Source organism: Protopterus annectens, chromosome 9.part0 (assembly GCF_019279795.1).
Source record: "Protopterus annectens isolate FY-2018-M chromosome 9.part0, PAN1.0, whole genome shotgun sequence".
In the NCBI taxonomy this organism is placed as follows: Eukaryota; Metazoa; Chordata; order Ceratodontiformes; family Protopteridae; genus Protopterus; species Protopterus annectens.
In genome coordinates this window covers 1,521,379,196-1,521,404,687 of record NC_056743.1, presented here as the reverse complement: position 1 = coordinate 1,521,404,687, position 25,492 = coordinate 1,521,379,196, and the positions used below count along the sequence as shown (strand labels likewise).

The following is a 25,492-nucleotide window of genomic DNA, read 5'->3' as shown; positions in this document are numbered from 1 at the left end:
TCTTCGCATCTCCTTCCAACGCGAAGTGCAGCAGGTTTTTCGCTCTGAACCCTCCTCTGGGAGGAGGCTTGGCCTCCCGGTCTTCTGTATGCTTACCCGACAGTAGCTCTCATTCCGAGGTTTCTACAGAAAGCTTGTTGACTGGGGAGCAAGGTGATCCTCATTGCCCCATTCTGGCCTCGCCAGGTATGGTTTCCCTTCCTTTGGTCTCACCTTCTGGCTCCACCTTGGATCTTAGATCCCATTCAGGATCTGATTTCACACCCCTCTGGGATGCCTCATCCGAATCTGGACAATCTTTAGCTCACGGCTTGGCTGATCCAGTTCCCGTAATTGTTTGGACTCCCAGACTATCCTCCTCAGTTAGATCTATTTTGGTAGCTGCTCATAAGTCTTCAACCAGAAAGGTTTATCGCAGCAAGTGGAAACGTTTTTCTTTCTGGGCCTGTCAGAGGAGTTTAGACCCTTTCACGGCTCCTATTTCCACTATTCTTGATTTTCTAGCTGATATTTTCCAGCATGGAGCTATTTCTTCTACTGTCAAAGTTCAGTTGGCGGCCATTTACCATTTTCATGTGGGCGAGAATTCTGCATCCTTAGCGGCCATTTCCCATTTTCATGTGGGTGAGAATTCTGCATCCTTAGCAACTTCCAGACTGTGTAAAGCTTTTATCAAAGGCACCTTTTTATTACGGCCCCTGGTCAAAGATTCTGTTCCCCCGTGGGACCTTACTATGGTTCTCCAAGCTCTGGTCACTCCGCCTTTCGAGCCTGCCACTACTGCAGACCTGAAATTTCTACCTTTCTTCCTAAGGTGGCTTCACCAGTCAATATCAATCAGACTGTAAATTTGCCTGTGTTCTTTCCCAATTTTATGAACAAGATGGAATACAAGCTACACATGTTGGATGTTCATAGACAGTTACGATTCTGTTTACACAGGACAAAAAATTTTCGTAAATCTGATCAATTGTTTGTTTCCTTCTATAGACTCTTTTTGGGGAACCTATTTCCAAGGTCACTTTAGCTAGGTGGATTTCTTCATGCATCCTGCAGGTCTATAAGGACAAAGGCATGTCTCCTCCAGGTCAGGTAAAAGCTCATTCCACTAGTCCATGGCTACGTCTGCGGTTTTCTGGTCTAGAGTGTCTTTGGGTGACATTTGCTGTGCAGCTACTTGGTCCTCATGTCATACCTCATTACAAATTGGATTTGACTTCCAGAAGTAGAGCATCTTTTGTCTCCGCGGTGCTCCGGAATATCCTTCCATGAGGGCCTCCCAGGAGTTTAGTAGCTGGGGACTCTGTCCCACAGGTTGAAGACCAAATGAAGTAAACTACTTCAGATAAAGAAGTTATGTACTCACCTTAACGTTCCATCTGAGTAGTTATACTTCATTTGTCTTCAACCATCCCTCCCGCTTTCCCCCGAACCTTGGCGCATGTTCAGCCTATGGGCTGCAGTATAGGTCTCAAGTGTGTTATTAGGTCAGGTTCTAAGTATAAGTTCAGCAAACATGATCTGGAGATGCAAGGCAGTGGAGGTGTATTATGGGTAAGGGGAGGAGTCTGGAGCTGAAGCTAGTAATATTTGCCAGCTCGGATCCGATACAGATCCAGATCCCACAGGTTGAAGCCGGATCCCACAGGTTGAAGACAAGTGGAAGTACAACTACTCAGATGGAACATTATAGTGAGTGCATAACTTCTTTTTTCTTCAAATTCTCCCTTAACTCATTTTCAACCATAACCTCAAAGTTTTTAAGTTGTGGGTGTAGGGGTGGATTGAATATGCTTTTTTTCTTTAAACTTTGATCTTTCTGGGTAAATCTCCGTTTATTTAAAAAAAAAATTCTAAATTTTTCTTCTTGGTGAACATCAGTTATTAGTCTACTTATGTTACATTTCACTTTTGGAACAAAATTCAAGCCCTTTGAAAACAAACTGAAGTAGATTTCACCCACATCAAGATCTGTGCAATTAAAAATATTATAATTATTGTAAGTTAACTTTATTTGTTCCAAACCATTGCCTAGGGAAACATATTCTGTTTTCTTATCACAAACTGTACTTTGGGCACAGGTAGCTCATTAACAGCTATGAACATTTAGGCCTGTGTGCTGACTACCAGACTGACTTTTGAATGAGTCTTACCACCATTTGGCAAGATGTACAATTCCTTCTGTGTTACAGGTATAGCATTACTAAAGGTGTACATTCTGCCTGTATCAGAATGTCTAATACATGAGCAATACTTAGTGTCCCTCATTCTGTCATTTCTTTCATCGTGAAAGTGCTGTTCCATTTGTATGTGGCTTATAACTTTTCTTCAGGTTATCATTTAACATTACTGTTTCTCAAAACTCTGTAACTTATTCATAACGTCATATATTTAGTAAGAATCACCACTTACTGCTGTAGTCTTAGTGTTTCCTTTGGTATCTTTAATGAGTCCTAATGTAACAATCCCAGCTTCATCTGAAGCTGCTTCTAATACTGCATCATGATACCCCTTCTCTAAGTCACTGCTCTGCCTCCTAGACAAAATAAAGTTTTCACTAGTTTTGCTACTAACTCTTTGAAGTTAGCTGTTGATATAATTAATTTAATATGCTCCAGATAATTGCTTTTGAAATACAGCAAAACTTTTTCCTAGGCCTTTCGTGAAAATCAAAATATGACACCTGTCACAGGTTACTATCACTTCCAAAAACAAGGTACTATTACAACTAGAATATAGAGGGAAAAACTAAGCCCTCTTCATTAATATTCATATGGTCTTAAAAATGTCTTGCATGGCAGGCTGATATGACTCCTTGCTGCAATATATATACAGAATATATACACACACACACACACACACACACCACATACATATATATATATATATATATATATATATATATATATATATATATATGTGTATGTATATATATATATATATATATATATATATATATGTATATGTGTGTGTGTATATCTATCTATCTATATATGGATTTGTATCACTTCACTGAAAGACCATTTCACTGACACCCATTTCACTGAGACCAAATCACCTAAAGTTCATTTCACCTTAGGGGGTGTGGGTGGCATAGCCCCCCCCCCCACTTAATTTGGTTTTATGTTGTCTGGTTTTGTTTTACATTATTTGGTAAAAGCCAACTAGGTGGGGGGCTGTCCCCTCACACACACCCTAACTATATATACCAAGACCAGGAGCGCACTACAGTGGGGAAAAGGACATATACCTTTAACTTGCCTTAGAATACTACTTGTCAGTGAAATGAGTTTTAGGTGAAATGAACTTTCGGTGATTTGGTCTCATGAAATGGGTGTCAGTGAATTGGTCTTTCAGTGAAGTGATACGAATCCAGATATATATATATATATATATATATATATATATATATATATATGTGTGTGTGTGTATATATATATATATATATGTGTGTATGTGTGTAAAAGATCATGTTTTAAATAATTCTGTTTTGAAGAAAACCTCATTCTCCCTGAATAAAAGTTAGCAAAGTGCCATGATAGTTCTTTTCACTTAATTCTGTAGCTTCTAGCAGAAGTCACATTTAAAACTGCATGGTTTTCTGCTGTGGCAGCAGGTCATTCCATTCCATCATATGGCCTCCATGTTTCAGTAAGTCCTGTAATCTAATGATCTGATGTTGTTAATCTTCGTTCATTCATGATGGATGCGTCTCTGTTCTGTGCTCGGAACAAACTCTGACTATATAACAAGCTCGCGCCAGCTGAAAACTCTCGAGCTAAGGTTACCCATACTGCCCCTCTCCTTAGATCTCGTTTGCCACGTAGAGTGTCAAGATACATCAGGCCAGCTCTCAAGCGGTTTCATTTTTTTCACTAAATATTGACTTTTTTGTCTTTCTAATCACTTAGAACTCCTTTATTCTTAGTCATTTATACTTTGTGGTACTTTCCTCATGTGTGAGTGAAAATGTTTCCTTCCTTTTACCTCACTGGTATTAGTACCATCGTTAGTACAGGCCCCTCCCTTTCCCATACCCTTTGGTAATTTTTATACCATTGTTGGTGTGAAGATAGGTGAAGGTTGCCATCCTAGCCAGATGGAATTTTGTAGTTAATTCTGTCATTTGTAAATACTAATGTAAGCCACAGGCTTGCTCTCTTAAATGGAAGAAAATGCTGTTAGATGTGGAACTGCAAAAATGTAACAACAGTGCACTCTGCTGTAAGAAAGCTGATAAGTCAAGCATTGTGAAATTCTTTTATCTAAAACTTTGAGCCGAGATGTCTAGAGGGAGGCATTCTGCCTATTGTTTTGAAGCCAGAGTTCATAGGTGTGTACTAGGCTAATGGCCCTGGAGCCTTTACAAGCCTAGCCCATAGGATTACCCTGGCATCGTGCCACCCGACCTTAGGTTCTAGTGCCTCTGTCGAGTAAAGCCACTGGAGTGATCCCTGGGATGAATTTTCTATTTCCCATCCACTCATCAAGATTTTTCTTGAAGAGGGCCAGTGAGGTGCTCTGCTTGACATGTATGGGAAGTCTATTCCATAGCATGGGCAGTCTCTGGGTTATGAACCTGTCCCTCCAGCATGTTCTGTTGATTGTGGTAATGAGGTTGAGGTCTCTGGAGAATGTGGTGCGGAGGGATTGGGATTTCTTTAGATGTAGCATTTCTAACAGAGCTGGGTCAGACATGGCTTTGTAAGTCAAGCAGAAATTGCATCTAAGTAGGCAATATGAGACAGAGAATAGTTGAGTTTTTTAATCTGTCCATATAGGACAAGTGTTTAAGGTCTAGGATCCTCTTTGTGAGGTACTTTTGCGGCCTCTCCAGTTGTTGCAGGTATCTAGTGAGGTACATGCCAAATGGGGCATTGTACTCGTTGATTGGCCTAATGAGGGAACAGTAGAGGGAGACAATGACCTCTTTCTTCCTGGATGCAAAACCCTTATCAATGAGATGTGCCACACAGAAGGACTTTCTGACCACAATGGCAATGTTGTGGTCAAAGGAGAGGTTGTTGTCAACCTGTGTTCCCAGATCTCCTATAACGCCCTCTGTGTTCAGTGGACTACCATCAGTGTGGTATTCAAGGGAACCGGGTTTTTCCCAAGGGGGATGACGGCATTTTTTTGGCATTGAGCTTAAGGCTATGGTTCTGACACCAGTCATTGGTGGCATTGAGGCCTTTCTGTAGGATGTCAGCATCACTTGGGGAGTTAATGCTCCCAACTTGCAGTCGTCTGCGAACTTTGTCATCCAGAGTATCTTCATGTTGGTCTGGATTCAGCGAAGTAGATAACCAAACAGGAGAGAACCCAGGACTGGACCCTGTGGGACTCAACTCATGACTGGTCAGCAGTCTGACTTTGAGTCAGCTACTTTCACACTGTGGGTTCTATCTGTGAGCTAGTTTGCAACCCACCTAGGGATATAGGGTTTGATGCCTAGCTTAGTGAGTTTTTCTGATTCCTGAGTGGGGAATGGTATCAAAGGCCTTGGCCAGATCAAGGTAGGCTGTATGAACCACCTTGCCTTCATCCACAGCTCTGGTGACTGACTCAAAGAAGTCGACTAAGTTGAGCAGGCATGATCTACCCTTCACAAAACCAAACTGTGTAGGATGCAGAGTTTGGAAATTCCCTATATCCTTGTTTGTTAGGTCCAAGATGATGCATTCCATAGTTTTGCATATCAGACTTATCAGGCTAATTGGGTGATAAGTCCCGGGGTCTGTAGTCGCTCCTCCTTTGTGGAGAGGGATGATTGTAGCAGTGCACCATTTGTTAGGGACAAAGCCTGATGTGAGGCTGTGATTGAACAGGGCACACAGGTGAGGTGCCAGTTCACTCTCTAATTCATGTAGAACACAGCCAGAGATGTTGTCAGGTCCCATAGAAGCTGTATTCTTGGCCTTGGACAGTGCTGTTTTAACCTTTGCAGCAGTAATACTGGGTGCCTGACAATCTACTGGTATTGTGATTGGTACTTTGGGGGTAGGGGTAAAGTTAGCACTTAATCTGTCGGCCAGTATATTGGCAATATCTGTTGGCTCGGTATTGGAGGTACCATTGTGTGTGCAGTAGCTCAGAGCAAATCTGGGTATTGCCTTGAAGATTCTTTACATAACTATAGAAGGCCTTGTGGTTGTCTTTACTGTCTGCTGCAGGTCTGTTTTCATAGCTATCTTTAGAGGATTTGATGAGGGATCTAGGCTAAGGGAGTTTTTCCAGTCTTAGGACTTCATCTTATTCCCATCAGTTTCCTCCTTCTGTTGTAGAGTTTGTTTATGGCAGGGGACCACCAGATTGGCTTCCTTTTTTTGGAGGAGAGTAGCTTGGTTCTATTGGGTATGGCGAGATCCAGCATTTGTGTACGTGTTCGTACAGTGCATTGGTGTATGATTCGGTGGTCATGCAACTAGCCACCTCTGTTTTTAGGACCCCACAGTTAGCTTTGGAGAAGTTTTTCATGGTGGTTACGTTTGGGGGAGGGGGGGGGTTAATGGCTAAAATTTACATGTATAATTTCTTTTATTGCTCTGGCTTTCTGACCAGCTGCAAGATCAAAAGGGCTATTAACCTCTGAGTTTCTGTTAGCCTGGGAACCAGAAAGAAATGATGTAATCTGAAATGAATCAGTGGTACTGTGTTATCAATTTAAGGACAGAAAGAATGAGAGCATTTGAGCATTTGTCTTGAGAACATCCAACATCACCAGCACTGTCTTGCTCTATATGTAACTTTATTTTAGAACTGGGTTTTCTCTTAGAAATAGCTAGGAAATGGGAAGATTAGATTAGTTTTTTTTCTGTGCTGATGTCAGAACTATTCTGCTGTGTTATTTTAAGCATTTTCCTGTGATCATCTCTTGACAAGCACTGTGTAGTAAGTATTGTCTTGTGTTCTTATTATTTATTATTAAATATTTTTAAACCTTTCAACTGTGGCTGTTTTATGTAGAGTTAATTTAAGCTCTAGAGTACATTGCATGTATAGAGTGATACTTGCCAAGCCACTCCAATAAGCCCTGACTGTTTAGTTGCACTTACCATTTGGATAATAATATTGCACAGTATAATTGGACACCCTTTCATAAGGGCCTTTTGGTAGCTGATAAATATTAGTGGGTGGTGGCAGTGATTTCTACCATATAGTCTGGGTAAAAGGGGCACAGCTGGAGAACCTGTGCCAGCCTTCCCCAGGAGTGTCTGTATGATTGTATATAACTCTTATCTCAAAGTGTTTGTGTCTCAGCCACTTGGGCAGGGGCACTAAGCACTGGTTGGGCAGAGAGAATGCTGGAGGTTTTAGCTTGCCTACTAGGCTGAGATCTGGACCCTATAGCTGTGCCAGTGGGGGAGTCTTATTGGGGACCTGGAGGGAAAGGGAGATACCAGCCCCAGACTGACTGTGATCTCTGTGTGCTCTTAAGGGAAATTGTACTTTACTGTGTATTTATTATCCTTTCCCTATATGGATGCCCTTCACTGGTGTTAGTGGTGAGGATTGAGGGACCTTGATTGCTGGCCCAGTGCACGGTTGGTATTCTTTTTCTTCTCCCCTTTACTCTTTTGGGAATTCCTTTCATTTACTGTTGTTGGTAATAAAAAAAATATTTATGCTAGTGTGTGTGTGTGTGTGTGTGTGTGTGTGTGTGTGTGTGTGTGTGTGTGTGTGTGTGTGTGTGTGTGTGTGTGTGCGTGTGTGTGCAGCCTATTGTGTCAGAATATCTTTCGTCTGCTGAATTGTTGTTTTGTCATTGCTACTCGTTTACTGTTGACTGGATATTGTTATAATAATGGACAAAAAGGGCACTACTGATTTCAAACAATGTGATAAATGTGGCAGGAAGATACCATACTCTGATGGCCATCTCTCCTGTGTCTATTGCCTGGGAGTACCTCACTTAAAGATTCAACCTCAGTGTGAGCTCTGTAAGGTCTTTAGTGCCTGCACCTTAGCTGAGTGCAAGAACAAATTAATTCTAAAGGGTCTTTTAAAAAAAACTTTCTCGGAGGCTTTATCTGAGGTGGAGGTCTCAACCCCTCCAAAAAAAAGAGTCGAAGTAGAGGAGCCAGTCAGTACCATCATCTCCTCATCATTAAGAATCAAAAACCACTAAGGCCCAGGTTCATACGGAACCGAAACCAAAAATTGCAAAAATTACTTCAACACCTGTTTCAGTGTCTAAAACTCCATCCATGGTGCCTTCCTTAACCATACCGAATCATACACCAATGCACTGTATGAACACGTACACAAATACATGGATCTCGCCATACCCAATAGAACCAAGACACTCTCCTCCTGTGGAAGGGGTTGATACCATGGGAGAAGTATCACAGACCCTCTCAAAACCAAAAATAACCTCTCCATTAAAACTGGTCACTTCCCTCCCCTCATGGCAATCTTCAGGCCCTTCGACCACAGTGCCGATGGTCCAGACACTAGCCAGGACCAGATATTCTCTGTCAGTCGGCCCTTTTGTAGGACAGCAGTTAAGTCCATTCCTTGATCAGCCTGAATCTCCATCGGGGATGTCAAGCTGTCCACTAGGAGCCTTTCAGAATTCAAAGTAGTGAGACTTGTGGATCAGCTGCTAGCAGCCTGAGGCATTCCAACTACATGTAACACCTCCCTCTCACCTGGAGCCAAGGATTTTTCTCCACAGACTCCAGCATATATTCCTACTTCAACCTCGCTGGTTTTGGAGCCCTCAATGCCGATGCCTATCACAGTTAGCTTCTTCGGTTCCACTGGTAGATCTTACCATGGTTCCAGAGCCTTCCCTGTGGTCCACAGCTCAGTTGGAGCCAACCCACCCTCGAGACCATGACTGGTCTGTCAGCACCGTGACCCCTAGTACAGCCCCATCTACAGTTCCAGTTGCTGTGACAGCTTCGAGTCTTCTTACGGCTCATTCCCTGGAGGCGGGCTTGTCAGTGTGGGGTGTGACCTTGGTTCCGAGGTTGTCTTTCTTGGTTCCGGGTTCCCATCCCTCTTCAGGCAGGCCTACCTTCCAGGTTATGAAGAGGGCACTCGCCTCAGCAGGTTCACAGTTGGCCTCTTCAGTGCCGGAATGCCACATATACATGCCTTCTGGTTCACAGCTGACACAGTCCACTACACTGGGACGTCGAGCACAGGAGCAGCAAGATACCCTATGGCAGGGCACCCTCTCTTCGGAGTTTTCTTTAGATGCCCCCCTAAAGAACCACCCTGTAAGAAATCATGCAAGAGGAAGCATGTTGATTCCTCTGAGGAATCTCTCACCGAAGATGCATATTATGATTAGGGGGAAGGGTCCCCACGGTCGCCCCCTGAGGATGTCTCCTTCAGAGACATACTGGAGATACTTTAAACAGAGGGGTGACTGGAAGCCCACCCACCCTTCTTCTGAGGAATCTGTATTCTTGCAGCCTTTCCCTGCTCAACCCTCTATTTCCTGGGTGACCCTGCCTGCAGATGAGTTAGTCAAGCTCATCGTGCAGCTCACTTGGAAACTCCTGACATCGTTGAGCCAATCCCCCAGAGAATGGACAAAATACTCTCCCCTTCAGAGGATCACCCCCATTGTCCAAAGGCTTGACAGTAGACGCTATGGTGGTGGCAGCGGCGGCCACAAAGAAAGAACTTGCGGAGGAGAGTCCTGATGTCCATCCTGCAAACAGGGTGTCTCGGATGATGGACAGTTAGGGAAGCGGGTTTATGCCTCATTGACCTTTGCCATATGGTCATTGAACTACTTGCCACATTTTATCCGTTTCCAGAAAGACCTGATCACAGAACTCTCAAGAACTTTGGCAGGAGCTGCGTCCGATGAGGTATAGGACAAAGTTGCTCACAACTTGCCGCCCTGGAATCCATATCTAACTCGTCCATGCGGTTGATTTTACATACAACGGAAGAGGCGGGCAGAGTAGTAGGTGCAGGCATTGTCATGAGACGTCACACCGTGATGCGCTTGTGTGATTTTGCAGACCCTTTCCAGTCTTCCTTCATCAATGCTCCCATTGATGCTTCCTTTCTTTTCAGTCCAAAGGTTAAGGGCACAGTAGCCAGGTGTGAGTAAGACAGCAAGACCCTATATGCTGTGGGCGTATGTTTTTCTACTCCCCAACTATCCTGTTCTAGGAAACAGAGAAGTGGAAAGATGTGGTCAGGAAAGAGTTTTTCCCCCGGAGCAGAGTGGGGAACTCAACAGGAAGACACACACACCCCAAGGCAGAGGAGGTCCATCCAGGGTTCCAGAAATTCCTTTTCTGTGCAACCCTACCAGCGCTGCTAAAGACTGGCCCAATTGCTTACCTCGGGAAGCAGTCGGGGGACGATTCTCTCTGCACCATTTAGCCTGGCATTCCATAACGACAGATTCCTGGGTGCAGACAGTAATTACCAGAGGTTATCATATCCTGTTCGATCTTTACCCGAGGCCACAAAGGCGGATCTCCGACGTTCCACCCAGTCAGAGGGATATAGCGACACAAGAAATTCAAAAGCTGCTTCAGAAAGAGTTATCCAAACAGTCCCACCAGACCAGATAGAATCCGGATTTTACTCCAGGTTCTTTTTTAGTGCCAAAAAATATGGGGGACTGGAGGCCAGTTTTGGACCTCATCATCCTAAACAAGTTTATCAGACAAACCAAATTCTGGATGGTCACAGTTCAGTCTGTCCTCCCGTTTTTGGAGAAAGTTGACTGGATGTGCTCAATAGATCTCCAGGATGCGTATTACCATATAAAAATGGACAAACGCTCCAGGAAATATCTCCGCTTCTGTCTGGGAGCCAATCATTACTATTTTCAAGTACTGCTCTTTGGTCTCTCCACAGTTCCCAGAGTGTTCACCAAATGTGTGGCAGTGGTAACGGCCCAACCGAGACTGCAGGGATTCCGAGTGTTTCCATATCTAGATGATTGGCTCCTTACTGCCCCCACCAAGCGTCTACTGACTCTCGCCTTACACTACACTCTGATTACCAACCTCCTTAGGGATCTCAGTAAACCAAGAGAAATCAAAACTACTACCTACTCAAAGCCTAGAATTCATAGAAACAACATTCGACACAATGTTCTTGTCTGGTTAGACCCATTTATAGAGTACAACGCCCCTTTTGGAATGTACCTCACAAGACATCTGCAGCAGCTGGAAAGGCCACAGAAGTACCTCACAAAGAGGATTACTGGCCTCAAAAAACTCCAGCTTTACTCCGTAGCATATCGCCTACTCCGAGGTGATCTCTGCCTAACATATAAAGCTATGTCAAATCCAGAGCTGTTAGACATGCTACACCTAAAGAAATCCAAATCCCTTTGAGCTACACGCTCTAGAGACCTAAACCTCATCACCACAATAAACAGGACATGCTGGAGAGATAGATTCCTGTCCCAGAGATTTCCCATACTCTGGAACAGGCTACCCATCTATGTCAAGCAAAGTTCTTCATTAGCACTCTTCAGGAAAAATCTTGATGAGTGGATGGGAAATAGGAAATACACCCCGGAGATCACTTCTGTGTCTCTGCTCGACAGTGGCACAGGAAAATAACTTTCTTGGGTGGCCTAAGCCAGGGAACCTTGTTGGCTAGGCTTACATAGGCCCTTGGGCCGATAGCCTAGTACCTACCTAGGAACCTATGGTTGCCCTTCCGCTTCACAGGCTAAAATCCCAACTCTGAGTGATACTCTCTCAGGACAAAGTCCCAGCTCATTTAGTCCTTCAACTGCTGGGATTGATGGCAGCAACAATCACTATAGTTCCTCTAGCAAGACTACACATAAGATTGCTACAGTGACTCCTGTTAACACATCCTATGTCACACACAATCCGCATAACAAACTGCTGCAAGAAAGATCTGAATTGGCGGATGAAGCCAGAAATGGAGTTATGGAGTCGCATTTTTTCACCCCTCCCCCTCAACTCAAGGCAGTAGTGACCACGGATGCATCCCTGATGGCATGGGGAGGGCATTTTCAGGGAAAAACAGTCCAAGGCACCTAGTACCCCTTAGAGGCCAATCTGCACATCAGTGTCCTAGAACTGAAGGCAGTGCTTGTAGTGTTGCAAGCATTCCAATCTGACCTTTTGTTGGGAACAATTGCTATCCAGCTGCTCAGCTCCTGTGTTTGGTGGTTTTCTTCGTAACAATTGCTATCCAGTCAGACAACATGTCAGTGGTCTAGTACATCAACAAACAAGGAGGAACCAGATCTTATCCATTATGTCAGGAAGCTCTGAGATTGTAGCAATGGGTGATAGATTCCAACCGCTTTCTGATAGCAATGCACATTCCCAGGAATACCAACGTGATTGCAGACAAACTGAGCAGAAACAGCCTTATGCCTCACGAGTGGTCTCTCAATCCCGTAATAGTGACAGAAATCTTTTGTCATTCTGGCCAGCCTTGCTGCGATCTCTTTGCCTTTCCCTGGAACCACAAATGCAGCAGCTACTTTGCCCTGATCCCCCCCTCAGGAGGAGTCACTGAGAGATGCTCTGATATACGATTGGCCCCTAGGTCTGCTTTATGCCTTTCCTCTGATACTACAGTTTTTGACGAAAGCAGAATGGTTGAGAAGCAAAGTGATCCATATTGCACCCTATTGGCCCTGTCACGTCTGGCTCCCCTTTCTGTTGTTTGTCTTTTCGGCTTTTCCCGGTTAGAGGTCGCCACAGCGGAACACCAGTCCGGTAATGATTAGCAGTAGATTTTTATGGTGCCGAGTTGCCAGACCAACCTTCAGTGAAGGCACGCCCATTCACACATGTCTTTCGAACGCCACTCGACTGCGTGGAGGACATGCAGACTTCACACAGAAGGCACCCCAGGCAAAAATCGAACAGGAGAACCTCTTGCTGTGAAGCAACAATGCTACCTCTGCACCACCGCGGCTTGCCTCACTTAGTTAGTTCACCCACCGTGGACTCTGGATCCAACCCCAGGACTGTTGTCTCATCCACAGGGACAGGTCCGTCCCAACCTACCCAGTCTCTGGTTTCTCCACTTCCAATAATTGTCAGGCAGAGTAATCTATCTTCCCCAGTGCAAAAGATACTTCTGGCCTCCCATAAACCATCCACAAGGAAACAGATTTGTGATCTGGGCTCAATAACCAAAACTCGATTCCTTCTCAGCCCCAATTCATAAAATCTTAGAATATTTATCAACATTACTCCAGTCAGGAGCCTCAGCTTCTACTATGAGTCCATTTAGCAGCTATCTCCAATTTTCACAATGGCTTTAATGATTTTTCCTTGATATCTCACCGTCTCTGCAAAACCTTCTTAAAGGAAGTCATACACTTGAGACCACCATTTAAAGATCCTATTGACCATGGAATTTGACTTTAGTCTTGTAAACTTTAATTCAACAGCCCTTTGCGCCATCAGCCACCTGTGACATAAAGATTTTGTCTTGGAAACCCTTGTTCATGATAGCTATCACGTTAGCCAGAAGGATATCAGAGTTACAGGCCTTGTGTGTAAAATGCCCATACATCATTTTTAACAGAGAACATCACTTCGGATTAACCCCTACTTTCTACCCATAGTTATTTCAGATTCAAATTTTAACCAGTCCATTGACTTGCCAGTTTTCTTTCAACATTTTTCTAACAAAGGAGAATACTGTTTGCATTTGCTAGACATGCAGAGACAAGTTTTTACTTGGGACTAAATCATTTAGAAAAATCGGATCAACTCTATCTTTTTCAGGTCCAAGATTAGGCAAATCAGTTTCCAAAGTCATTTTATCAAAATGGTTGAGAGATTGCATTACCTTTATTTATCAACAGATGACTCTATCAGCTAAAGTCAAGGCTCACTCCACCAGATCAGTCTCCACTTCAGTGGCATTTCACTCAAGAGTCTCTATGGATGACATTTGCGCATTAGCTACTTCAGCTACCCCTCATGCCTTTATTACACATTACAAATTAGATATGGTATCCAGGGGAAGAGCATCCTTTGACTCAATGGTGCTCAGGAATATCCTTCCCATAGGGCCTCCGAGGACATAAAGTAGCTAGGAACTCTGTCCCATACATCATGAATGAATAAAGATCAACAACATCAGATAAAGAAGTTATGTTCTTACCATAACGTTCCAGCTGTGTTGGTGATCTTAATTTATTCATGACATCCCACCCTCCTACCCCCTCCGATAGACTCCTGGAGGTTTGGATTTGGTCCTGGTTATATGATAGGGCATTTGGTCAGATGAAGCCTCCGCTTTCTTATTCTTACAGGCAAACTTGATCTGAGGAGAGAGGCACTATATGTAACCTTAGCTCAAGAGGTTTTGGCTGGTGCAAGCTTGTTATGTCGTCCGAGTCTGTTCTGAGGACTGAACCAAGTCCCATCCGTCATGAATGAATGAAGATCAACGACACAGATGGAACGTTATGGTAAGAACATAACTTCTTTTTCGTCATCTGTTAATTAGATACATGCTATAGTTTACTGCTTATGTTCTGTATGGTGCTAAAAGAAATTAGATGGTTAAACATTTTTTACATTAACAAATACTCTATTTTTCTGTCTTTACCACTAAGCATGGGCTGACAAGAGAGGCTACAAGACAGCAAAAAAAGCCCGAAATGATGTGTACAGAGCAGCAAATAGTATCCTGAGACTTGCTGTAGATGGGCGTCTATGTCTTTGCATGAGACCACCTGGATATCTCCTTCACAAAGGTAATGTCTGTCCTAACAAATATTTATATTTTGAAAGGCAGAAAGAGACTTTCTATAAGAAGTACTTAGCTTAGCATTTAGAGCCAAGCTGTATTGCAGGAAATTCTTTCCCTTGAGGGGAAGTTTGCTTTTCTTCTTAAACAGACAGAATGTTAAGGTGGCACTGCCAGTCCAAGGCTAGCACACTAAGTACTTAGTGTGTCTGCAGAGCTGAGGCTTGAACTTTGAGTAACACTGCTTGTAACATTGTGCTCTGTAATTCATCTCCTCATCAGTGGAGTGGCCAGAATTATACAGTCTAGATGAAGAAGTAGTCTGCATGCTCTCCCGATGAATAGTTATGAATGGAGAAAGGATGAGGGTGAGAGGGAGAAGAAAATCAATGGAAAATAGACATGTATTCTGTATATGTAGTTAACGTACTGTGGCTTGCTTGTAACTATTGGTAGACACAGAGGTGCATGCTCACACACACACACACACACACACACACACACACACACACACACACACACGTGTGTACATATGTATATATTGATTTGATTGTCAAGCTTTTGACCTACTGGTCTTTAAGAAGCTTTACTGTTGTAACCCTGCATTTATATTTCTTTTTCAGGGTCATTTGTAAAGGAAACTATCACTGATTTAAGGAGTAGCTTATCCCATAATAATGAGTGTAGTATATGTCACATTTTATCTTATCTTATCAAACACTAGGCAGGATTTTTGCAATGTCGAAAATTTAACATCCCACAGATATCAGCATTTGATGCATCTCTGATGGTTGTTAATGCTAGGAGCATTAATAGTAAAGTTTTTTTTTAATTGGAAAATTTGCTACGTTCCCACAAGATTGATGTTATTGTTTGTGAAACGTGGTTAAAGGACAATGACTAGAAACCAATTCTGTCGGGGTATAAATGTTTTTACTGTAACAGACATTCTAACAAAAAAATCAGGTGGAGGTGTTATGATAGTGATTAACGATAGCTATGAGACCTGTGATACATGTTCAGTTATAACATCAATACTATAGACTGTAACAATAAAGACAACCCTGGAACAGATGACAATCGTTGGAGTGTATAGACCACCAAAGTCAAGTGCAGATGACTTAGAGGAATTCATGTATTTCTTGCATAAAATACAGGAGAGAAAAATAATGTTAGCTGGTGACTTAAATTTACCAGAAACAGGCTGGAATAATATTGACTCAATAACGTTAGTAAGGAAATTATTCACCGCGTATATTCAGGAACAACAATTGATTTAAATTGTAAAAAATCTACCAGGGGGATGGAACATACTAGACATTGTTTGTGTTCCCAAAGAAATTGCTGTAACTTCAAGTCAAGTTTTACCACCATTGATGTGCAGTGATCATGGGGTTATAAAGGTTAATTTGTTGCTGGATAATTCTGCCAAACTGAAATCTAAGGCAGTGCACAGAAGGTTAATTACAGATTATATGGAAGCAAAACAGTCACTATGTAAAACTAAGTGGAGTGAGGTGTTCAGTGGAAAAACTGCAGATGGAATGTGGCAAGTTTTGAAAGAGAAATTGTTCGAGTGCAAAAAATCAAAAAAAGTTTAACATCAAGATCTAAGCATACATCAGGCAGATATATTTCCATAAGAACAAGATGTCTGATTAAAGTGAGAATCAAAACGTTTAAGAAATGGAAGAGAGGTCGAACTACAGCTATGAAAACTGAAATAAACAAGTTGGACAAACGGATTAAGCATCGTATTAGACAAGATCAAGAAAAATTTGAAGAAAATTTATGCAGAGATATTGAGCATAATTGGAAACCTTTTTTATAGATACATAAGATGTGGAAGGAGTAAAGACCCACACTGATAAACTGTGTGCAAATTCTAAAAGTTATTTTCAGACACAACAGATTATAGATATATTTACAAAATCTTATGCAAAACAGTTTGGCTCCACAAATGGAGTGGTAAGTTGTCCTAGTGACATCCAGGTAACCCCAGATACTGGAGTCAAATTAGACAGTATTGAAAAAGAGCTACGCAAAGTGGATCCAAACAAAGTGCAGGAAGGAGACGGAATTGGTAACAATGACCTGAGAACACTTCATCAAGAACTTATAGTACCATTGTATCTATTATTCACTAGGCCATATAAATATTGGGATATTCCTCAAGATTGGAGACATGCTTATTAAACCTGTTTTTAAGGGAAAGTGGAGTGGGGCAAGCCCAGAATCATATAGACCTTTAAGTCTACTTTCATTTTGTGGAAAATAATGGAGAAGGTAATATTGGATAAGTTATTGTCAGAACTGGATAGGTTGGGACTTGAAACCATATATCAGCATGCATATGTTGAAAACAGATCTGTTACCACCTGTAACATGATGTTTTATAACAATATAGTAACCGCTATGAATGAAAAATTGTGCTTTGATAAAATTTATATAGATTTAATTTCAGCATTTGACAGGGTCATACACAGAACACTGATCAATAGATTAGTACAACTAGGTATTGATGTACTCTTGATAAGATGGATAGCTGCATGGCTTACAAATAGGACATGGCAAGTATCATACAGCAACTGGACAGGCAAAATCCTTGGTTACAGTCAGGGTGTCCCACAGGGCTCTGTCCTACACCCTTAATTGCTTAGATTGTATCTTTCAGACCTAACTTTTTCACCTGAGTTGTTCTGAAGTCTGTATGCAGACGACCTGAAATTGGGTAAACTGAATCCATATGTTACAGAGAAGGCTTGTCTGCAAAATAACTTGACTACATTGACCATTTGGGCACAGGATAATAATATGCTGATAAATACATCAAAAATTAAGCATGTGAGATTTGGTAGGCATAAATTAAAAGGTGAATGTTTAATACAGCACACAATGATTGAAACTGTTGACTCTTGTAAGGACCTGGGTATATAGGTAGATTCAGCTTTGAGATTTAATTTCAACCAATCTGTTAATGATAGTTACAGAACTATAGGTTGTATAAAAGATTTATAAAATCAAGGAAATCAAAAATATTGAAGTCATTGTTTGTTAGTTACATTACACCCAAACCTGAGTATGGAATAACAATATGGAAACCCCATAAGAAAACAAGCATGGGTAAACTGGAAAGAGTACAATGGAAATATACCAAGAGTATCCATGGATGTGGAAATTTAAATTATTATGAAAGACTAACATATTTGAACATGTACAGTGTCTCTTACAGATATCTAAAAGGAGATCATATTCAGGTATATAGGGCATTTAGTGACAACTGCCTCTGGGAATGTTTCAGGTCAACAAAAAGTACTAGAGAATCATCAGACAACCTATGTAGAAGATTCTATAGGAATGAGAAGTGTACTAATTGGTTCTCTGACAGAGTAGCTGATGCATGGAACCGAGTACCAAATTACATTAAAGCAAGTACTAGTTTAGATATTTTTAAGAACAGCCTGGATACTTAGTATGGGAACAAGTGTTTTGGTATATTGGCAAGCTAGAAGGGCATTAATGCCGTCCTTGAAATATTTGTATGTATTTTTATTTTATCATTGGTTAATTTGTAAGTGAGCTGGTCCACAGACCCTTTCCAGCCATGGCAAAGGCCACAAGGGCAAGAGTAAACACAGCATATGGAGAGTTTAGTGTAACCAGTCAACTAACATATTTTTGGGGGTCTATATTATATATTCTAGCACTTAAAAGTTTGAATCACTAAAGATCAAACTTTAGTGATTGAACTTTTAAATGTTCGAATATGCCAAAACAAGAATATTTAAAAAAAAAGGGGGGGGTTTAACCAGGGGGGCAAGATCACCTGCACCCCCACACCCCCCGCTACTTAAATATACCAACTCCGAGATCGCACTTCAGTGTGCTACAGTGCGGAAATGGAAAATTTCCCATATCCTACACTGTAGTGCAATCTTGGAGTTGGTATATTTAAGTAGCGGTGGGTGTGGGGGGTGCAGGGGGGCTTGCCTCCCTGCTTGCACCCTTTAGTTTTTCATTTTTGTGTTTTGTTTTGTTTTTTTTTTTTTTTAATTTTGAAATATATTCGAACATTGAAAGTTCGATCACTAAAGTTTGATCTTTAGTGATTCAAACTTTTAAGCGTTCGAATATGTAATATATTTTTGGGAGGTGACTGGACTACCCATGGAAAAACCCACACAGACATGGAAAGAACATACAGGCTTCAAATGGACTTTGAAAGTCAGAAATTGAACCCCAAATCCCAGACCTGTAAGGGGCAAGATCTTTCTAGTTTTCCACCTTGCTGCCCTCATTATTGATAATTTTTTTATTAGTGTTTGGTTCCCCAGTCTCTTGTTGACTTCCTTTGCATTGCATTCCAGGCACGACATTTCATACAGAAGTGAATCAGACATTGCCTCATAAACCAGACAGATTCATTTATTTTTAACCTATAAGAAACTATGTGAAGGGAGTTCCTGGAACCTTTCTGAATTGTCCATATTTCTCAAGCCTTCAATTTTTTTTATTTGGATTGTTTGAAGGCTTACAACATTCAGCATTAAATTTAGGGACACATAAGTGACATGTAGCAAAGTAGTACGTGATCACACCAGAAAGACTTTGATATAATTTAAAATGAGATAAGCCTTAGAAAATGTTTTTCTGATGTGCACACTGTAGTCAAATGTTGCATTTTGCCTACTGTTGTCCCCAGACCTTCAGTGGTGGTGTCATTTTTAATGATTTGACCACTTATAGTGTAATCATAGGTGTTCATCATTAGGTCACTGCTGCAGTATCCTACTCTATATGATACGTCCTACCATGGAGTGAACCAGTTGGACAGCTTCCAAAGCTTTAGGGCACCTTTTGTACCCTAGACATTACCTTGCATGAGGGAAGTGGGATAAAATCAGTGACTTTGGAACAAAACTTAACTTTTTTTTGCTGCAAGAGAGTGCACTATTCTGCACACTTTGGATGACTAACTATCAATTAATACTACAACAAGGCAGAATAGATAAGTTCCACATTCATGATTACCATCCTCATTTTAATTTTTCTAATGAAAAGTGTTTCCTTTCAGTCAAAAAGTATATTTTGCATTATATGTGAGCTTTTTAGTGGTTGTCACTATAAGTTTTACTTCAGAAACTTGTATTTACCATTTGTTTCCAGCAGGGAATCCCTTGAAAATGTTTATTTTTATGAGGAACATGGACTTTTGGTTTTGAGGTTTATCATTTAAAATGTGCTCAAAATTTTAAATTCTTCTTGGGGTTTTCTTTCAACTCTGCTAAGCTCCTTAACTGCTTTTCATACTCCTTTTTCTGCTGGCAGCCAGTGTCCTCTATTAGGATTCCCACTTGTTTTCATTTTTTTGTGTAAAGAAATGTGCTGTTTGTGCACAAGTGTTTTGAGGGTCAGACTTCCAAGATTGCTGTATACTGATCAGCAGTTTTCAGCTCTCCCAGTGTGAAAAAAGAAGCTGAGAGATGAGGGCTAGTAAATCTGCCAGTTTTAGTAAAATTCAGTTCCTGGCTAGTAAATACACTTTCTGGATGCCAGCAAGGAAGAAAATAAACTAGAAAAGTAAAAGAGAAAACACTGACTGGGAAGAAACCTGCAGCTTGTTCAGCAAAAAGCAGTTCAATGTCCAGCTTTGCTACTAAAGATGGATTCCAGTAATCTAGAGGAAAAAAATAAATCAAATGTTTGCAGAGCACCAAAAATCAGAGGTTGGGATGAAGAAAAGGCCGGCTGAGTATGAGACTGCTCAAGAAGAGCAGTTTCAAAAAATGGTAGAGTTATGTGACTGAGCACATAGTTAAAACCTGAGATTTTCTGCTGTGTCAGAAAAACTGGAGGGAACAGACTGTGTTAATTTTATGAAAGCACAAATAAGCAACTGAACTGGTATTCCACAGCAGGCTTTAATTGAAAGAGCACATTGCTTGTATGCCCCAAACCTGACAGTGAGAAAGCAGCCAAGACCTGTATTAGTCAAGATGCAGCCATACCAGCAGAAAGAGTTGATCCTGACAAAACCTGGCAGAAGGGCAAATATTAAAAGTTGGAGAGACTGTAGAGTATTTGTGGAAAATGATTACTCACGGTAAACCAGGCAGAAGAGAAGCAAATGTATCCCAGCAATCAAGGAATATCTAGAGGCAGGTTTGAGATTCAAGCTGCTGTGTATCCAGCTGTCTTCAGAATATTTTTCCTGGAGGCTTTGTCATTTTGATGCAGAACAAGCTAAGGAGGAATTACAAATGTTTGTGCAACAAAAAGTGAGCTGTCAAACGGAAGGGGACTCTGCTTCTCATTCTTCTGGCAATGAAGCTCATAGAGAGACTTTGCCAGTGAAACTTTTTCCAGTATTCCAAATGAAAATGCTTGAGAGACAGAAAAAAGTACAAGTGTTAACTAGAAGAATCGAAATGCCTTGAACTTAGGTTGGGAGATGGAGATGAATAGGAAGACTAGCAGCAACACTGAAATTAGTGAAGAAGTGTGGGATTGTAAAGCTCAGTTCCATTTGTGAAATACGGCTTTACAAGAAAAAGTAGCTGAGAAAGATTGGAATTTTGTTGACTTTGTTAGACTTGTGAGGAGACTGAAAAGCATATACCCCACTAAACTTCAATGTTTGTAAGGACACTAAAAAGGAAAAATAAAGTAGCTCTAAGTAAAAAGTTTTTGTTCATAGCAATATTTGTATAAAACATTTAATAGTAGAAATTGTATGTTATATATAAAGCATTGCCAGCAGTCATATGTGATAAAGATACTAAAGTAAACAACTTTTTTTTTTCTTTTTTTTACCTTTGAGAAATGTAGCATCACAATGTCCACAGCCCTCCTGGACATGGGCAGTCATTACTAAATACAGTCTTGGGTATTGACTAGGGATGGAATGGCTAGGCTTGAAATGACCTCTGGGTTGATAGCCTAGTAACCTCCTATAATATGAAAGTTGGGAAAAAAGAATGTTCAGGTTAATGTGCTATAATGTTGGTCTGTAGGGATGGGGTGTAAAAGCGCACTTATTATAATGTATGTAGAGTTGAGATGTTTTCTCTTAATGTTTCATAGGTGAAGGTCTGGATTAATGCCCTTGCTACTTAATCAAATAAGTTTCTGGTGTAAGCATGTGCACTATGAAAATAAGAGAATAGTGTGAATATAGTGAAATGTTTTCTTTAGTAAATAAACGTTCAGTGTGAGTTGAGTAGTGTGCGGCTGATGGCAGCTGTCTATATTCTGTTATGTTTCCATAGAGACAAACTGAAAACATATCCAGGCAGTAAATCTAGAGAGTCTAGCAGAGTCTAGACATTTGTTAGCTAAAGGAAATGCAAAATTAAAAGGTACAAGGGCAAGCAACTTGGAAATTATTGGGAATGAATGAGAGATAGCAGTTTTCCTGGTACATAAATGCCTCACTGCATTTACTAGAACAGTGTATAATTTAGTTTTATTTAAAGATAGCCAGTACATTTTTTCTTAAGGCTAAAAGTTAATGTCTTCTGAAAGCATGCATGTTTTTTTTACATTTGGGAAGGGGAGTAAAGATAAGACAAGAACAGACAATGATTAGTGTACCTAGGAGCACATGCACTTTAGCATAGATGACCTTAATTTTAGGTTAGGTAATGCCTGTGAGTGCTACTATTGATTTGGGACAGTCGATGTCATTCCATATCACTGTTGTACTCTTTACATAAGGTATCGCCTGCCAAGGATAGCCCATCATCTGGCCAGTTTGTTCCCTCCAACAAGTCTTCTAAGCTTTTGCCATCTACTATGCTCCTTCCCTCAGATGAGGGCAGTTGAGCTATGGAAAGGTTAGAAAAAAAGGTATATACTGCTGCCATGCCACCTTATCTTTTAAGGTTATTAATTACCAAGCCCAAATGACCAGGTTTGATTTAGCTCTTCTTTCTCAGACAACTTCAGTGGTCTCTGACCTTCCTGATTCTGAGGGGAAGGCTTCAGTTCTTTCCTTGCTTGGGTCCACTTCCAAGTTCACTCTGTACAGTGCAGCTGATGCCTCTTCCAGTGCTGATGCTTTTGGTTCTATGTTGAAGTGTTATTCTTAGCTGCATGTGCAGGCTTTATCTAATGATATTAAAGCCAGGCTTTTGGATGCCCCTCTAGATAATAACATTTTTTTTGGGACAATTGCTACTGACCTGTTTAAGTGCCTCCAGGATCAGGGTATGGCCTTGCAGGAACTTAAGCATGTGTTTGTCTCCCCAGTCCACAAATTCCAGAGGAATTGTGCTTCTATGTCCACCTCTGTCTTTATTCAGACTTGCCCACCTCCCAAAGGTAAGAAGGGGCATAGATGTATTCTCCCTGTTAAATCCTTCATCTCAGAAGCCTTCTTTTCAGGACAAGCCTGTCTCCATTTGACATTTGGCCTGCTCTTCCCCTTGGCCAGGTCCCCCTGTCTCTCCCCTTTCTTTGTCTTTTCCAAATCGGTATTAGATCACCTTGGACTCGTGAGTGCTGTCTGTCATTCATCAGGGCTATTTCATGGCTGGGAAATCCCTTTCCCTCTTTTCAGGCATTCCACAACCCCCCTCTGGAATGGCTTTCTCATTTCACAGGGGTTTTACAGTCCCTTTTAGATTAGGGCACTATTTAGTCTTATCCACCCTCCCAAGTGGGAAAAAGGTTTTATTCCGAATTGTTTTTGTTTCCTCAGAAGGAGGGTACCTGGAGACTTGTACTGGTTCTTTCTTTGCTCAACACCTTTCTGAAAGTCCATTCTTTCTGGATGCTGTCTCTTCAGACCTTGTTTTCTTTTCTTCTTCCCCAGGTCGTCTTGGTTTCTCTGTATCTCAAGGATGCATACCTTCATATGCCCATTCACCCTCTGTTCAGGAAATTTTTATGCTTTTTTGTTTCTTCCTCTTCTTTTCAGTTCTTTGTGATGCCTTTCGCCCTTTCTATTACCCCAAGGGTATTCACCAAATACCTCACTCCTGTCATTGCCTTTTGCAGACTTTAAGGGATATAGAATTTCCACTATCTGGACAACCTGCTCATTCAGACACCTCCTCCCCAGCAGTCTGTTGCGTGATCTTAACTTTACCACTTGTCTTTTGCAAAGTCCTGGGGGTCACTATAAATCTCAAGAAATTAGTTCCGATACCTTCCCAGGTCATAATTTCTTGGAGTACAGCCTTCAGACTCTTCCCATGTTGTCTTGTCTTTCCACTGCAAAGGTTTTATCCCTAACAGCCTCTTTCCAGTCTCGCCTTCCTCTATCCTCTCTTACACCCTGGGAATTTCTCAGGGTTCTGGTGTTTATTGCATCCACTATTCTCATGCCTCTTCTTACCAGGCTGCATTTGAGGAAGCTACAGCGGTACCTTAAGTCAGTATGGTTTCAATGTTGCCACCATCTGGAGTCCCTGTTCCTTTACTTCCTTGTTTCAAACTCAAGCTTCAGTCATGGACTCAAAACTCCAGTAGGGCTATTATCTCTTCTGGTTCTAGCTTCATTGAAGCTGCTACTTGGTCTTAGTATGTAACTTTACTAAAGGCAGTATAAACTGGATACAGTTTCTAGGGTCATAGCAGGTTTTGTCAGAGCCATTCTGCATGGGATTGCTGAAGAATCTTCCCAGCCTTCCACCTTCCGGTCCTTTCCTTGAGCTTTTGTACTTTCCCTAAGGTGAAGAATACTGCAGCATTGATATAGAAGGACATAGTACAGTTATGTCAAATCTTACCATAAAAGTAGATGTCCTCTTTGCTGTTGCAGTATTCACTCCCTCCCTCCTTCCCCCTGTTTTTTGTTTTGGCTTTTGTTTTGTTTCCCTCCTGGCCATGGGTCTGCTTTTCCATCTGCATTTTCTCCTTCTGTATATGTATAACCTCCTTTGTCCCATGGAGACTGTTCTGGGCCAATTCATTTCAGGGTAACTGTGTTTGTACAACATCTTTATGCCCTACTTTCCTGTGGAGGGATCATATGTGTGATGCATACACGATCTAAAGGCTTTAATATACTGGCCAGATGTTGGGCTATCCTTGGCAGGAGATCCCCGATGTGAAGAATACTGCAACAGTGAAGAGACGGACATCTACTGTTATAAGATTTTACACAACTATACTATTTCTTAGTGACAAGATAACTCAGACATATTAGGTATAAATTTAAGATACTGAATTTTCCCGGGAAACTTCTGCAGTGCCTATTGTCCCCCCCCCCCCATTCCACCTTGCACTGACTCATCCAACTACCTCTACTATTACTTCATCCCACCCAAAACAACCCCTCCCCTACTAAAAACTAATTTTCTCTTTAATATCTATAGTACTGTACTCTCCAATCTCAAATATACTATTATCCTCTCCATGCATAATATTTTTCTAACCTACTAATGGCTAGTAGCTATATATTTTGAAATGTTAAACCTACAATTGAATTTATAACAAAAATATTCACTTTATGTAAATGTTGAAATTTCTGTATTGAATTATGTCTTTTCATTTTTGTAACATTGTGACAAGCCAGTTGCAAATATCATAGAACTTGTCTATAAATGTTTAATTAGCTGTATGAACTATGTCCTTTTGTAATTTGTGAAATGTAACTTGTAATTATTGTGGAGCTTTTCTCCCCGGGCCTCCACTGAAAACGGGCTCTTCTTGGCCAAGTGGACTTCCTCCCCGATCATCAAACTTAAATAAAATAAATAACTATTTGGCACTTGTACAGCCTTTAAGACTAGTCAGTCTCATTTTGCATTTTCTTATATTTAACTTGAGTTTTGTTGTCTCATGCTGTTTT

At 41.3% G+C, this 25,492-nt stretch overlaps 1 protein-coding gene across 1 annotated transcript in view; it reads left to right on the top strand.

Annotated features, from left to right (window-relative positions):
• GNL1 (G protein nucleolar 1 (putative)) overlaps nt 1-25,492 on the top strand; it is a 969,220-nt gene that overhangs the window by 919,368 nt on the left and 24,360 nt on the right. The window contains exon 11 of the mRNA XM_044084464.1: nt 14,561-14,701. Within this exon, the coding sequence (XP_043940399.1) occupies nt 14,561-14,701 (141 nt within the window). The remainder of the gene's footprint in view (nt 1-14,560; nt 14,702-25,492) is intronic.